The 14,539-nt window shown below is 55.2% G+C and overlaps 2 protein-coding genes across 4 annotated transcripts in view; both read left to right on the top strand.

Moving 5' to 3' along the window:
• The first annotated feature begins 2,418 nt into the window (after window positions 1-2,418).
• Window positions 2,419-11,005, top strand: KPTN (kaptin, actin binding protein). 2 transcript variants are annotated; one of them, XM_086353341.1, is made up of 12 exons: window positions 2,419-2,713; window positions 3,091-3,173; window positions 3,275-3,359; window positions 3,451-3,505; window positions 5,050-5,125; window positions 5,254-5,327; window positions 5,548-5,657; window positions 5,875-5,952; window positions 7,080-7,155; window positions 8,115-8,250; window positions 8,634-8,816; window positions 10,606-11,005. In XM_086353341.1, the coding sequence occupies exons 1-12, from the start codon at window positions 2,488-2,490 to the stop codon at window positions 10,762-10,764; spliced, it is 1,341 nt and encodes a 446-aa protein (XP_086209467.1). In that variant the 5' UTR covers window positions 2,419-2,487; the 3' UTR covers window positions 10,765-11,005. The 2 variants fall into 2 exon arrangements, with proteins under 2 accessions (XP_086209467.1, XP_086209466.1); XM_086353340.1 differs by having other exon boundaries at window positions 10,601-11,005.
• A 3,039-nt stretch (window positions 11,006-14,044) lies between these two features.
• The window catches only part of SLC8A2 (solute carrier family 8 member A2), a 34,273-nt gene continuing 33,778 nt past the window's right edge, over window positions 14,045-14,539 (top strand). For both annotated transcript variants that reach the window (XM_086353337.1, XM_086353339.1), the window contains exon 1: window positions 14,045-14,181. The gene's annotated coding sequence lies outside the window, so the exon portion shown is untranslated. The remainder of the gene's footprint in view (window positions 14,182-14,539) is intronic.

The raw sequence follows: 14,539 nt of genomic DNA, 5'->3' as shown, positions 1-14,539 counted from the left end.
AGGCTCCCCAGAGAGCTGCTCCAGCCTCGAGCCTGGAAGGAGCTCAAGAGAGGTTCAGGCTCGCCCTGTGTCAAGAGAGTGGCCTCTATGTGACACTCTGCCCTGCTCCTCTGTCCCCCTCCGCTTCTCCCGCTGCTGCTGCTGCTGCTAAGTCGCTTCAGTCGTGTCCGACTCTCTGCGACCCCATAGACGGCAGCCCACCAGGCTCCCCTGTCCCTGGGACTCTCCAGGCAAGAACACTGGAGTGGGTTGCCATTTCCTTCTCCAGTGCGTTAAAGGGAAACGTGAAAGTGAAGTCGCCCAGTCGTGTCCAACTCTTAGCAACCCCATGGACTGCAGCATACCAGGCTCCTCCATCCATGGGATTTTCCAGGCAAGAGTACTGGAGTGGATTGCCATTGCCTTCTCCGGCTTCTCCCACAGCTCTTAATTGATAATGGCTGCCTCGAGTTCAGTTAAGACTCCTGAGACCTCAGATTGATTACCAATGTCTGCCATGGCACTTGCATAAGGCTAAGTAGTGTAGTGATTTTCAACCCTGGCTGTGCTTTAAAATCAGATTAAAAGTGCTCAAGGGACTTCCTTGGTGGTGCAGTGGTTAAGAGTCTGCCTTCCAAAGCAGGAGACACAGGTTAGAACCCTGGTCGGGGAACTAGATCCCACATGCTGTGATTAAGACCTGCCACAGCCAAATAGATTATTTTTTTAAAGCCTGAAGAATACATTCTTTAGAAGTGGAAGAAGACTCCCCTCCCCCCATTTAATCCCGGAGTATCTGTTAAGCACCTACTGTGTACCATGCCCTGGTACAGTCCCTGGGGTTACAGCACTAACCAACATAGCTAGACCTGCATTTGACACAAACTCCTTTCTTTTCATCACCTTCCAGATCGAATCTGCCTTGGAAAACTCTCTTCTCATGCTTCTTAGGCAACAGTGTCCCAGCTGCTTGGCAAAGGGTCTGGTACATAGTTTGGGGATCTTAACATATTTACTAAATGCTCACTTCATGTCAGGCCTTGTGGTCCAGGTTTTGGGGATTTGACTGTGAACAAAGGAGATCCACTCACTGCCTTCATGGGTCTTGCAGTCTGCATTTGCATGCGTGTGTGTATGTTCTCTTTCTGCCTGGAAGCAGGTGACAGAATATTATTCAAGGTGGCCAGGACAGCTGGCCAATTCGTGTCTTCTGGAAATAACATACCTGTATACACAGAGTCCCCACACCCTTGATGCTCTTCTAAGGACAAACACGTATATACATGAATCCCAGAAGACCTCATCCTTTCTCCAGCACTTACTATCGCATCAGTCAAGGAATTTATTCTTCCCCAGCCTCCGTTTCGTTTTCTATAAATTGGGGTAATAAACTTCTTTCCAGGGTTGTTGCAAGAGTTTATTGAGATAAATTCATAAAGGATATCTTGGCACAGAGTAAGTGCTCAATACATGTTGAATAAATGAAGGCAGGGAAACAAGAATAGGGTAGCTGTGAGGATTCAGTGAGATCATCAGCCAACATGACTGACATAAAGTCAGCTTTCAGTAAAGAAAGAAAAAGTGAAATGTTAGTTGCTCAGTCCTGTCTGACTCTGGGACCCAATGGACTGTAGCCCACCAGGCTCCTCTGTCCATGGAATTCTCCAGGCAAGAATACTGGAGTGGATAGTCATTCCTTTCTCCAGGGGATCTTCTTGACCAAGAGGTCGAACCCGGGTCTCTGGCATTGTAGACAAATTCTTTACCATCTGAGCCACCAAGGCTTTTTCAGTAAATAAGGTGAAGGTTATTTGCCAGGACAGATAGCTAGAACTGCTGTTTCCTTGGGGTAAGCAGAATGCACTTCACCACTTTCAAGGTGATGGTAGAGAATCCCCTGGTAGTCCAGTGGTTAGGACTAGCGCTTTCACTGCCTAGGGTCTGGTTCAGTGCCTGATGGGGGAACTAAAATCCCATATACAGCACTATGAGGCAAAAAAAAAAAAAAGTTGAAAGTGATGTGATTAAAACAATAAACTATGGCGCTATCTTGTTTGGGCTCCAATACTGACTGCGGCTTCTAGCCGATCTAAGACAAATTATTTTGTGCCTCAATTTCTTGATCGGTCAAACATAGTATCTGCCTCTGCCTACTTGTGGGTTTTAAGTAAATTGATAAATAAGCACTTAGTTCCTGGCATGTAAAGGTTATACTTTGTTTTGTGTTTCTTATTCTGCTTTCAGCATATCCCAGAGCAAGGGCTACCACGTCCAGCCTTTAGGTCATCATCTGCAAATCGCCGTAGCCTCGGCCCTGAAAAGGACCAAGCAGGAGCGCGCAAGCGCGTTAAAGCAAAGTCTGGAGGGCAGCCCGGCTGGCGGCCATCTTTGTAAAGGGCAGCGACGGCAGCTTCTTCACGTAATCGGCCTGCGCGCCCCGCGGGTGCCCGGCGATCCACGGGTAGAGCAGGCCGCTGTGGGGGCTCTGGGAATGAGTGGTTGAGGGACATGATGGGGGAGGCGGCCATGGCCGCAGGGCCTTGCCCGCTGCGCGAGGACAGCTTCACACGCTTCTCGTCGCAGAGCAATGTGTATGGGCTGGCAGGAGGCGCGGGCGGGCGCGGGGAGCTGCTGGCCGCCACCCTTAAAGGCAAGGTGCTAGGCTTCCGCTACCAAGACCTCCGACAGAAAATCCGGCCCGTGGCCAAGGAGCTGCAGTTCAATTACATTCCCGGTGCGTGGCGCCGTCGGGCTGGGGGCTCGGAAGGTAGTGTTGAGAAGGTTTCTGAGGCTCTGTCTTGACCCAGGTCACCATGATGGGCGAATGGGATCAGGGTGATGGTGATTGAAGGGGGTCGAAGCTGGTGATCTGGAGGTACTGGGGTCAGAAGACAGGGATAATAGGGGCCTGAAGTAGTTCGGGTTCAGGATGACTCAGAAACCAGGATTACTCCTACCCTGGTGATGGTGAGCAGGACCCATTGGGACCCAACAGTCATAATTTGTGGTGGTCAGAGATGACTGAGCCGTAGAGGTCAGGGGTCACCGTGGTTGGAAATATTGGGGTCACGAGCCTGCCTGAAATGTGAACTTTGAACTCTCCTCTCCCAGTGGATGCAGAGATTGTCTCCATTGACACCTTCAACAAGTCACCCCCAAAGCGGGGTCTGGTTGTGGGGATCACGTTCATTAAGGTACCCGGAGCCCATTCATCTATCCGTTTTCTCCTCACTGAGTCTTCCCCAAATCCCTCTTGCTACCTCTGCCTTCCCCTGAGGCCAGTCTCCTCTCCCAGGATTCTGGGGACAAAGGCAGCCCCTTCCTTAACATTTACTGTGACTACGAGCCTGGCTCTGAGTACAACCTCGACTCCATTGCCCGTAAGTGTGGCCCGGAGGGAAGGAGGGATGGGGAAAGGGTGGGGGATGCAGTCCCATCCCCGGTACCTAACTGCCTCCACTCCCCCTGCAGAGAGCTGCCTGAACCTGGAGCTCCAGTTCACTCCTTTCCAACTATGCCATGCAGAGTAAGTAAATCACAGGCTTGATTCATTAGGGAGTGTATGTGCGCACGTGTGTGTGTGTGTGCGCGCGCGTGTTGAGAGAGCAGAGGCTGTAGCATACTGAAGACCACAAACCTACCTATAAACAATCAGACTCGTTTTGTTTTTTAGAGCATCATGCATTTAAGGTAGCCGTGGACCATACTCAGCTGATGGGCTACCATTTTGCAATCCCTGAACTAGATGGTGTTAGTCACTCAGTCGTGTCCGACTCTTTGTGACCCCATGGACTGTAGCCCACTGGGCTCCTCTGTCCATGGAATTCTCCAGACAAGAATACTGGAGTAGGTAGCCATTCTCTTCTCCAGGGGACCTTCCTGACTCAGGGATCGCACCTGCATCTCCTGCATTGCAAGCAGATTCTTTACTGTCTGAACCACCAGGGAAGCCCCTGAACTAGATAATTTGAGAGTTAATTGAGTGCCTCATTTCCAGACATGTAGAACTCTCAAGTTTTGATATTCTAGATTAAGGCATTCCAAGATCCAGAAATGCTTTTTTTTTTTTTCTTGAGTTATTAGCTCTGAGATTCCAAGATCTGAAAGATCTACAGTTGATGATTCTGAGATTCTGTAATATTAAGGTCCTAACATTATCATATCTCAAGGAGACAGAATACAGACCATGTCGAGTACTGATGTTCTAGGATCCCAAAATATAAGAATCCCATTCTGGAACACCCGTGTTCTAGCACGGGAGTTGCCAAACATTTTCTATTTAGTCTGTCTCACAGCTACTCAGGTTGGCCTCTGTAACAAGAAGGCAGCCATGGAAACTGTATAAATGAATATGTGTGGCTGTGTTCCAATAAAACTTTATTTACAAAAACAGGGGAGAGACTCCCCTGGTGGTCCCTTGGTTAAGATTGCACTCCCACAGCAGGGGGCATGGGTTCGATCCCTGGTCAGGAAGCTAAGACCGTGCAAGCCATGTGGCATGGCCAAACAAAACAGTGAGTTAGATTTAGCCTGCAGGTCATAATTTGCCAACCTCAGGTCTATCAGATGAAAGTTTGAGAAACTGAAGTTTCTAACCCATAATATTCTGGGTTCTATGATCTGGATAGTCTACCAATTCTGAGTCTGAATATCATGATGGCAATTTCCAAAAGTTCTAGTGTCTTGAAGGAGACAGAAAACAGAATTTCTAGAACACTGGGGTTCTAGGGTAAAGAGATGCTAGTGTTCTGAGGTTCTGCAGCCCATTCTCAGAGCTCCATGTTCATTCCTGAACCCACATCCAGAATGAAGATTCTAGCAGGTGAGGGCTCTAGAAACAGAAGGTTCTAACGTGCTGAGTTTCTGAGATTGGAAAGCTCTACAATCCTGTGATTCTACACAGGGGTCAGTTTCTACAGTTCTGCATCTCACTGTGGATCCAGTGTCTGAAGCCTAGAATGACAGGGTTCTCGCAAGCAAGAGTTTTTTCAAGAGGAGGGTTTTAAAACTGACGAACTCTACCACACTCAAGGTCCACCATACTGGGGTTCTAGAGTTTTTTGCTTTCAGGGTCCAGGTCGGGGATCAACTGGAGACCGTGTTTCTCCTGAGTGGGAATGACCCAGCCATTCATCTGTACAAGGAGGTGAGGTGGAGGAGGCGTGGTAGGCAGCCCTGCTGGAGCCACCGTGGACTGGGGGCGGGGCGTGGGGGGGGGCGGTGTGTGAGACCAGCCACTGACTCCAAGCGGGTGGTGGGTCTCTGTTCCCCCAGAACGAGGGACTGCATCAGTTTGAAGAACAGCCTGTGGAAAACCTCTTCCCAGAGCTCACAAACCTGACCAGTAGGTAGGCGAGCCCTCGACAGGCCAGCAGGGACCGGGGCAGGCGGGCTCCGAGAAATCCTAGTGGTGGGAATTGAGCCCTAGGGAAATCAAGCCCAGCGGAGGCCCAAGGCTCTTCTGGGGGGAAGGGTAGGGTGGATGCTTGTAGGGAGGCGGAGGTGGAGGGTGGGGGCTGGGACCTGGTGACGACCCGAGGGCCCCTCTGTCCACCTGTCCACCCCCAGCGTCCTGTGGCTTGACGTGCACAATCTGCCCGGCACATCCCGGCGACTCTCAGCTCTGGGCTGTCAGAGCGGTTATGTCCGCGTCGCCCACGTGGACCAGCAGAGTCGAGGTGATGACGGGGCGGGGCTCGGACATGTTTAGGGGCGGGGCCTTGGGGGCGGGGCCGGCGCTCAGGACTGGGGGTGGGGCCTTGGGGCGGAGTGGGCCCTCCAGGCTGGGGGCGGGGCCTTGGGGGGGGCCGGCGCTCAGGGCTGGGGGTGGGGCCCGGGGCGGGGGCGGGCACTCAGTGCTGAGGGCGGGGCCCTGAGTCCTCGCTCTCCACACAGACGTCCTGCAGACGTGGACCATCATTCAGGACGGCCCCATTTCCCGAGTGATCGTGTTCAGCCTTTCGGCCCCCGAGGGTGAGCTCCGGACGTGGGCTCGGCTCCCCCCACCCACGTTTGTACCCCTCTCCCTAAACGTCCGGCTCCCACAGTTCCTTCCTCCTTTCCTCCTGGGTGCCCCACTCCGGCCCAGGAGTTACTATGCCCCTTCCCTCCCCCCACGCTCCTGAATTTCACTCCCAGCTACTTAGCCCGGTGGTGGTCTAACCTTTAACCTGACCTTTTACCCTGGAGTTGAACTTCCACCTTCCCCTTGGTGTCTCTAACCTTTACCCCTCTCTGTGTCACTTCCCCTGATCCCCGTCTCGGGCCTCAGGACTTGCATTCTTTGTCTTGCTGCCATTCAGACCCCAAATTCTTCTCATGGACTCAGCACTGTCCCCGGACTCGCGGTCTCTCCTTTCCCTCCACGTGTTGATCTGTTCCTCTTACTCTGGTCTGTCCGTCTCTCGTGTTTTTCTTTTTCTTTCTCTATTTGGCTGTGTTGGGTCTAAGTTGTGGCATACGGGATCTTTCCTTGCTACGCACAAACTCTCTAGTTGCGGCGCTCAGACTTGGTTGCTCTGTGGCGTGTGGGATCTCAGTTCCCCAACTTGTGTCTCCTGCATTGCAAGGCAGATTCTTAACCACAGGACCACCAGAGAAGTCCTTGGTGTTTCTCTTGGTCTGACCTCTGTGGTCTGTCTTCCATCCCTCCTCCTGTGGTTTACTCCTGATACCCCTACGGTGATCTGAGGACTTTCATATTCTCATCTAACCATGTTCTCATATAACCTGGTGGTCTAACCTTGAATTTTGTCTTGACTTTGCACCTCATGGCATGTGGGATCTTAGTTCTTAGTTCCCCAACCAGGGATCAAACCTGCATCTGCTGCACTGGAAGCACAGTCTTAATTCCTGGGCCACCAGGGAAGTCCCCTAACCTTGGGCTTTTTAAACTGTTATCCAACACCTGTTCCTCCTCCTGACCTCTGACCTCCATCCTCCTCTCGTGGTCTAACCTCTAACCCTCCACCTGTAACCAACGCATCGTCAAGCCTTTCTACCAGAAGCCTAACCTGTGTTCCTCTCAGGTATGGAGGGGTGGGGAGGAGGGACCTGGGACCTGTCCCCTCACACCTCCCCCACCTCTGTTCCTTCTCCAGAGACAGAGGACAGGCCACAGCGGGAGGAATACAGCGTGCTGGTGGCCAGCATGTTGGAGCCGGCAGTGGTGTACCGGTGAGGGGCACATGGGGGCGGGCGGGCCCCATGCCTTTGCACCACGGCCTAACCTGTTCATTCTCTGCAGAAAGGAAAGCTTTGGGTGTGGTGGTTCAGGGCTGGGTGGGTAAAGATGTCCGTGTCCCAGGGAGAGAAGCACCAAGTGTTTAAATCTAGAACTTGTAGGAGACGTGCTGAGACCTCGGGGTGGGAACTGAGATGTCCGGCCCCATCTGGGATGGGGATGTGTGCTCGGTTATTCAGTCCAACTCTTTGCGATCCCCATGGACCGTAGCCTGCCAGTCTCCTCTGTCCATGGGATTCTCCAGGCAACAGTATTGGAATGGGTTGCCATGCCCTCTTTCAGGGGATCTTCCCACCCCAGGGGTCAAACCTGCATTGGCAGGTGGGTTCTTTTACCCCTGCCACCACCTGGAAAGCTCCCTGGGGTACAGAACATGTTGCAGGTATTTAACCACTGGCTCTGTGTGGGAGAAAGCCCTGGTTTGTAGCGTCTGCCCACTTCAATGCTCTCACCACGGTGGGATTTCGAGTCACTGACACAATGCCAACACGCTCTCAGAGTTTCTGAAAATGTCCCAGTCAGCTCCTGTGAGCCAGTGCAAGCCAGCTGTGCATACTTGGTGGGCCGTGAAGGTGTCCAGTGTTGGGTCCGAGCTCTCAGGCTCCAGAGGATTATGCGGGTGTCCAGACTGGAGGCGACAGGGTCACCAGAAGGAATGGTGTGGGTTTCCACATGGGAGTGAGATGATCCCACCTTCAGGGGACCGTGTGAGTGTCCGGATCGGAGATGCCTTGAGCACCTCTAGGTGCATAGGAGGATGGTCAGCTTGGAGACGAGGGTGTCCAGGCTTCAGCAGGAACAGAGCCTCCAGACCTGACACGTGAGGATCTGGTGCTCAGGGTGGCAGGCACTGCACTTGACCCCAGTCTTCTTGCTGTGTTCTGACCCCCAGCGACCTGCTGAGCCGGGGGCTCGAAGACCAGCTTCTCCTGCCGGGCAGCGACCAGTTTGACAGCGTCCTCTGTGGCCTGGTCACCGACATCGATCTGGATGGGCGGCCGGAAGTACTGGTGGCCACCTACGGACAGGTGGGGCCCAAGGGGTGGGACTGTCACGCTTGCCTTCCCTCGTGGGACCCCAACCCCCCCATGTGACCCCGACCCCTCAATGTGACCTTGAGCCCTATGTGACCCTGATCCCCTGTGTGACCCCATCCCTCCATGTGACCCTGATCCCCCGGTGTGACCTTGACCCCCATGTGACCTTGACCCCCATGTGACCCCATCCCCCTGTGTGACCCTGATCCCCTCGTGACCCTGACGCCCACCGTGTGACCCTGACCACCCTATGTGACCTCAACCCCGTGTGACTCTGATCCCCCCATGTGACTCCAGTCCCCCTGTGTGACCCTGGTTCCCCGCCACCGTGACCCCGATGCCCACCGTGTGACCCTGACCCCCCACCCCTGCAGGAGCTGCTCTGTTACAAGTACTGTGGCCCCGGGCGTGGGCTCCCCGGGGACCAGCATGGCTTCCGCTTGCTGTGGCGACGGGGCTTCTCCAGCCCCCTGCTGGCCATGGCACATGTGGACCTGACCGGGGACGGCCTGCGCGAGCTGGCCGTGGTCTCCCTGAAGGGCGTGCACATCCTGCAGGTAGCCGGGGGCCCTGAGGTGGAACTTCTCACCCGCCTTAGTGAGGGCGTGTCCTCAGGGGAGAGGGAGCTCTGGGGCCTGAGGCCACCTTTGGGCAAGGGGGGCAGTCTTGGCTGCAGGCCTCCTCCTGGGTGCAGAGCGTGGGGTGTGACTCCTTTTGGTCCAGGAGAAGGGGGCTGGGGCCTCATAGCGAGGGGCGAAGGGGGCTTGGCTGCGGCATCCATCACCCCCGTCCCCCTGGCCTTCCTCAGCCCCCCGCACTTCTGTCCTTCTGTGCCCCCGCTCTGTCTGACTCTGTCCCTTCCCCAGCCTGGATCCATCCCGTGAGCTATTTGTACCCTCCCACTGCCCCCTGACCTCGGCCCTCCCCCTGCAGCCACCCCCTCTTCCTCATGTGTGGTCCGCTTCACTCTACTCAGTATCTCACTTCCAGCCTGTCTCCAGCTTTCTGCCATAGTTTAACCTCGAGCCCTTCCACTCTGGTCTAACCTCTGAACTTTCCACTGTGGTCATGCCCTTGACCTGCTGTCAAATGGCCAGCCTTCTCCTGTACTTTGACCTCTCACCCTCCCACATCAGCTTCACTGCCCTTATGGTTTAACATCCAACCCATTCCCATGGTCCAAGGTCCAGCCTACAACCATCCCTTTCTATTTAACCTCCAACTAATGTAGATGAGATTTCCCCAATGGCTCAGCAGGTAAAGAATCCGTCTACAGCTCAAGAGACAGGTTTGATCCCTGGACTGGGAAGATCCCCTGGAGGAGGAAGTGGCTACCCACTCCAGTATTCTTGCCTAAAAAATCCCATGGACAGAGTAGCCTAGCAGGCTATACAGTCCATGGGGTCGCAAAGAGTTGAACACAACTGAGCTACTAAGCACAGTGTAGTATAACCTCTGACCTTCTCCCTGTGACCTGACACCCACCCTTCAGCTACGAGGTATCTCTGTCTCCTTATCTGCTGTTTGCCTTCCCCCTCCCTCTGGCCTGACTCCAGGCTCCTCACCTGAGCGCTTGTCTGCTGGAGTCTAACCTTACTGCCTCCTCTGAAGGTTTTGCTGGGGCCTCTTCCTTCAGCCTTGCCATCAGGGGAATGGTCCAGATTAGACCACATGGAGATAGAGGCCAGGCCCCAGGGAAAAGGCGTGAGGTTGAACCACAGTGCATGGAATGAAGGATGAGGAGGGATCTGAGGCTGGGCCAGAGTGGAAGGGGCTTCCCCTCCGCCTTGCTCGCACACACTAGCCTCTTGCTGTGTTCTGTTTCAAGCTGTTGCGCAGTGACCTCCGCACTCTGTCCCTGTCTCAGGATCTAACCTCAGACCCTCCAACCCGGGTCTGGCTCCATCCCTCTCTTGTCCACTGTGGTCTGCTCCTTCTTGGTCCTGTGGGCCTAACCTTTTCTGCCAGGGTCTCACCTTTGTCCCCATCTGCCGTGGTCTAACCTCAGCCTCTGTTCAGTGGTCAGTCCTTGCTCCCATGTAACTCGAGCTCCCCTTCATTTTGATTCTTCCCCTTCCCCTCCGCCCCAGGTTCTAACCTCAGACCCACACATCTGGGGCTGGGCTTTGTCCCTCCTGCTGGAAATTCACAGAAGGCCACGCCCCTGAGTCTGACCTTCACCACATCACGGAGACCCGTTCCCACCCCCTACGTGGTGGTCCTCTCTCCAACCTCTGGTCGTGGCTAAGCTTCCAGCTTTGAGGGGGGTGGTGTAACCCGTACCCCTCCAACTCCATCCCACCTCTGCCCGCCTCCTTCCTCCTCCTCTCGTTCCCCACAGCACAGCCTGATCCAGGCCTCAGAGCTGGTCCTGACCCGGCTTCGGCGTCAAGTGGAGCAGAGGAGACGTCAGCCACAGAAGATGGGGGACAGGGTGGGTTCCGGGCCTGCCGAGACCCTGGCTTCCTGAGCACCCACTCACTGCCCACCCCAAGTCTGCAGTAATGCCTTGGGGCGCTCACCTACATGGCGGGGGGAACATCCTGAAGGAGGGGCTGGTCCCCCCCCCAGATCCACCCCCGGGGTGATGGAGCCGTGGGTCCTGCTCTGACCCTGCCCCCGAGTGCCCTGTGACCTGCACTCCCCTCTCTGTGCCTCTGTGTTCCCATCTGAAAATGGGATGATCTCACCCTCCATGAGAATTGCTCAGTGACGATGATTTCTATATCCAGAGGAACCAAACTCACACTCGTCTCCATCGTTTTGTTCGGCAAGCGTTTGACGAGGGCCCACGATGTGCCAGGCTGAATGTCAGGAGCTGGATTTCCCCGGAAGAACTGAGGGAGGGGACTCTGGGGACTGGGGATCCAAAGTCAGACCCAGGAGTGGGACTGAAGTGGAATTGCAGTGTAGATTTCAGAGAAAAGAAAGGAAGTTAGGCCCTCCGAGGAAGACTGAAGTTCATCCTCCATGGGAAGACTTCGAGGTTAGACGTTTGCACATGAGCTCAGGTTAGACCCCAGTGGGAAACTCTGGATCTTGGGTGAGGGCTCAGTGGGATGATAAGGAGATTGAGCCTCAGAGGAAAGGATATGGCTGGAAAGGACTGTCATGGGAGACTTCCCTGGTGGTCCAGTGGCTAAGACTCCATGCTTCTGATGCAGGGGGGAAAGTGAAAGTGAAGTCGCTCAGTGTCACAAAGTATCTGACTCTTTGCAACCCCATGGACTGTAGCCCAGCAGGCTCCTCTATGGAATTCTCCAGGCAAGAATACTGTAGTGGGTTGCCATTTCCTTCTCCAGGGAATCTTCCCCACCCAGGGATTGAAACTGGGTCTCCTGCATTATAGGCAGACGCTTTACTGTCTGAGCCACCAGGGAACCCAGGTTCAATCCCTGGTCAGGGAACTAGATTCCACATGCTGTAACTAAAAAGATCTCTTAGCTGCAACTAATACAGCCCAGCCAAATGAATAAATAAATATTAAAAAAAAAAACAAGACTCATGCGGAAGCCACAGATTGTAACAGAGGGCCTGAGGTCAGACGCCCTGTGAATAATGCTGGAGTTGGACGCTAGCAAAAGTTACTATGGCTAGACCTCACACCTTCCCTGGTGGCTCAGACAGTAGGAATCTGCCTGCAATGCAGGAGATAACAGGTTTGATCCCTGGGTCAGGAAGATTCCCCTGGAGAAGGGAATGGTTGCCCACTCCAGTATTCTTGCCTGGAGAATCCCATGGGCAGAGGAGCCTGGTGGGTTACAGTCCATGGGGTCACAAGAGTTAGACACGACTGAGTGACTCACACTTTCACTACTTTCATACCTTACACCAGGGGTCAAAGTTAACACCCTACAGAAAGTGATTGAATTTAGGTCCCCACAGGGGAGTACTGAGACGAGCCCCAGGAAGACAGGACCCAGGCTATACTGTGCTAGAAAGGACTAAGGGTAGTCCTAATTGAAAAGCCCGAGAATGGGAGCCGGGCACCTCCCCTGGTGGCCCAGTGGTTAAGAATCTGCCTGCCAGGGGACATGGGTTCGATCCCTGGTCCAGGAACTAAGATGCCACAACTACTGAGCTTATGCACTCCAGAGCCCATGCTTGGCAACGAGAGTTTGTGCACCACAATGAAGACTCAGCATAGCCAAAAACATATAACAAAGAAAAGCCCAGGGGATTAGGGGACCCCATGGCTGTAGGAATTGTCCCTCCTGTGGCCACTTCCATGGCACCAGAGAGGGAATCCAGGCCTCCATCACAGGGACCAGAGGAGGGCGGGGGTGACAGGAGAAATATTGTCAGGAATAGAATCCTGTCCAGAGGGTTGGGGACCCATTCCTGAGCAGGGGAGGGGAGAGGGGGGTCCAGGTTGGTTGGGGGATGGGGCACTGCTTCCTCCCTGGCAGTTGAGGGGGAGGGGAGACTCCTGCTTCCTGGTGGGGAGGGGCAGGCACTACAGTCATTCTGGCCATCTGTCCACCTCCTGCCGTGGAAGTCCACACGTCAGTCTGACCATCTGCACCGCAGAAGACCAGGCTGGCTACCAGTGCCCCTCGGTGGGTCTTCGGGAGGCTGGAGCCCACCAATTCTTGGCTGCCCCAGACTTCTCCTCACCTCCCAGAGCCCAAGCCCAAGCATGGGAAATCGCAGGCAGCTGGAGCTGGGTCGTCTCTCTCCCTCCTGGCAGCGAGCCTGAGGGTGTCCAGCCAGGACGGGTGGTGATGGGCATGGGCCACTGGCCAGAGCAGGGTCTGCCTCCTGCTTCCTGTCTGCAGAGGAGAAATCTTCTATCACCTCCTGTCCTGGGCGGGAGTGGACCCTAAGGTGGGATTGGGGGCTTTTAACTAGTGATGTGGGTTCGTGAAGCCTGTGCATGGCTGTGCACGTGTGTGTGTGTGTGTCTGTTCTCCATTTCAGGATTTGTGAGTTTGTGTTTCCGATGCTGCCCGATCCTTTGCAACTCACTTCCTGACTTCTTGCCAGCCCCTGAGTCTGGGGCCGTGTGTGGCGTAGCAGTGAAGGGTAAACCTGAAGGCGCACTTTACCATTTTGTGCCTCAGTTTCCCTATCTGTAAAATGGGACGAGTAGCATTTCCTTCACAGGGTCTTCAGGCGGGTCCGTTATGTCAACACGTGTCAAGCACTTACTAAAAATGTTGTAACAATGTCTGGCACACGATAAGTGCTGCATTGTTATTATTATTAATGGCTGCCTTTGTGGTTGTTTCTGGCTGGCTCTGTGAGGCTCTGTCTGCAGGCCCGGCATGTGAATTTGGATCTTGACTCTGGCTAAAAACATTTTTGCCCTCCCCCTCCAGTTCTGGGAGCCTGAAACTATTTGTAGCTCTTTCGCCTCTTTGGTCCTTGTATGGATCAGAGACTGTGTTGGTGGGGGGCGGGGGCACCGTGGACGATGCTGCTGAATGACCCCCAGAACCCCGCCCCCCCAGACACACACACACACACACACACACACACACACACACGCCCTCCGTCTCTGTCCATTGCCTGTGGTGCTGAACGCAGAGGGTGGGTGGGAGGCTTGGGCTGCCTCACCCCCCCTTCCCCGCCCCTCCTCTCTGCAGGCCCCTCCCCTGCCTCCCGCGCTGGCCTCCCTCTCCCCGCCTCCTCCTCCTCCCCTCTCTCCTCGGCTCCTCCTCCGCCCTCCCGGCGCGCTCCCCCGGCCCCCCTCCTCCCTCTCCAGCCGACTCCCCCTCCCCCGCGTCCCTCCCCCCTCCTCCTGGCCTCTCCTCCCTCTATCCCCTCTCTCTCTCCCCTCCTCCCTAGCTCTCCCTCTCAGTCTCCAGCTCTTCTCTCTCTCCCTCTCACTCTCCCTCTCTCTCTCTCTCTCTGTCGGGCGGAGTCGCCCACCACTGCCAATCCAGTGCTGGGGGAACCTGCTCTAGGCTGTAGCTGCAGGTAAGAGACCCCCAGTGAGGGGAGGGCGAGCTGGGGGGAAGGATGAGCTACCCCAGGCGGGTGGAGGGGGGCATTCGAGGAGCCGCTTTTCCCTGGGCTCCTTTATGGAGAGTAGGGGGCTGCATATCCTGGATTGCGGGTACCAGGGCCCGAACGCGGAGTCGGGGGCCATCACCAGCAGCCAACATCCTCAGCCCCTCCTGCTCTTCGGGGAGCGTGGCGGGCTGGGGAGGGGGTGCCTCCTGGGCACTGAGTGGGTGCGAACACCCCCGCCCCGTCTGGGGCAGCCCCCCGCCCCTCGCGTTCTCCGCCTCCGCCCCCGCCCTCCTGTGTCTGGGTCTCGCCTTCCTGTGCCTCC

Source organism: Bos grunniens, chromosome 18, assembly GCF_055505025.1.
Source record: "Bos grunniens cultivar Pamir isolate PY7600 chromosome 18, Bosgru_T2T1.0, whole genome shotgun sequence".
NCBI lineage: Eukaryota > Metazoa > Chordata > Mammalia > Artiodactyla > Bovidae > Bos > Bos grunniens.
Note: the sequence above shows the minus strand (reverse complement) of the source record. Positions and strands in the feature narration are given on the sequence as shown.

Excerpts from the sequence above, each read along its gene's own strand:
- KPTN (XM_086353341.1), top strand. The coding sequence starts at position 2,488 with ATGATGGGGGAGGCGGCCATGGCCGCAGGGCCTTGCCCGCTGCGCGAG. Across the intron at positions 3,360-3,450 it reads CAACCTCGACTCCATTGCCC|AGAGCTGCCTGAACCTGGAG; the intron begins GTAAGTGTGGCC and ends CTCCCCCTGCAG. Across the intron at positions 8,817-10,605 it reads AGGGCGTGCACATCCTGCAG|CCTGATCCAGGCCTCAGAGC; the intron begins GTAGCCGGGGGC and ends CCCACAGCACAG.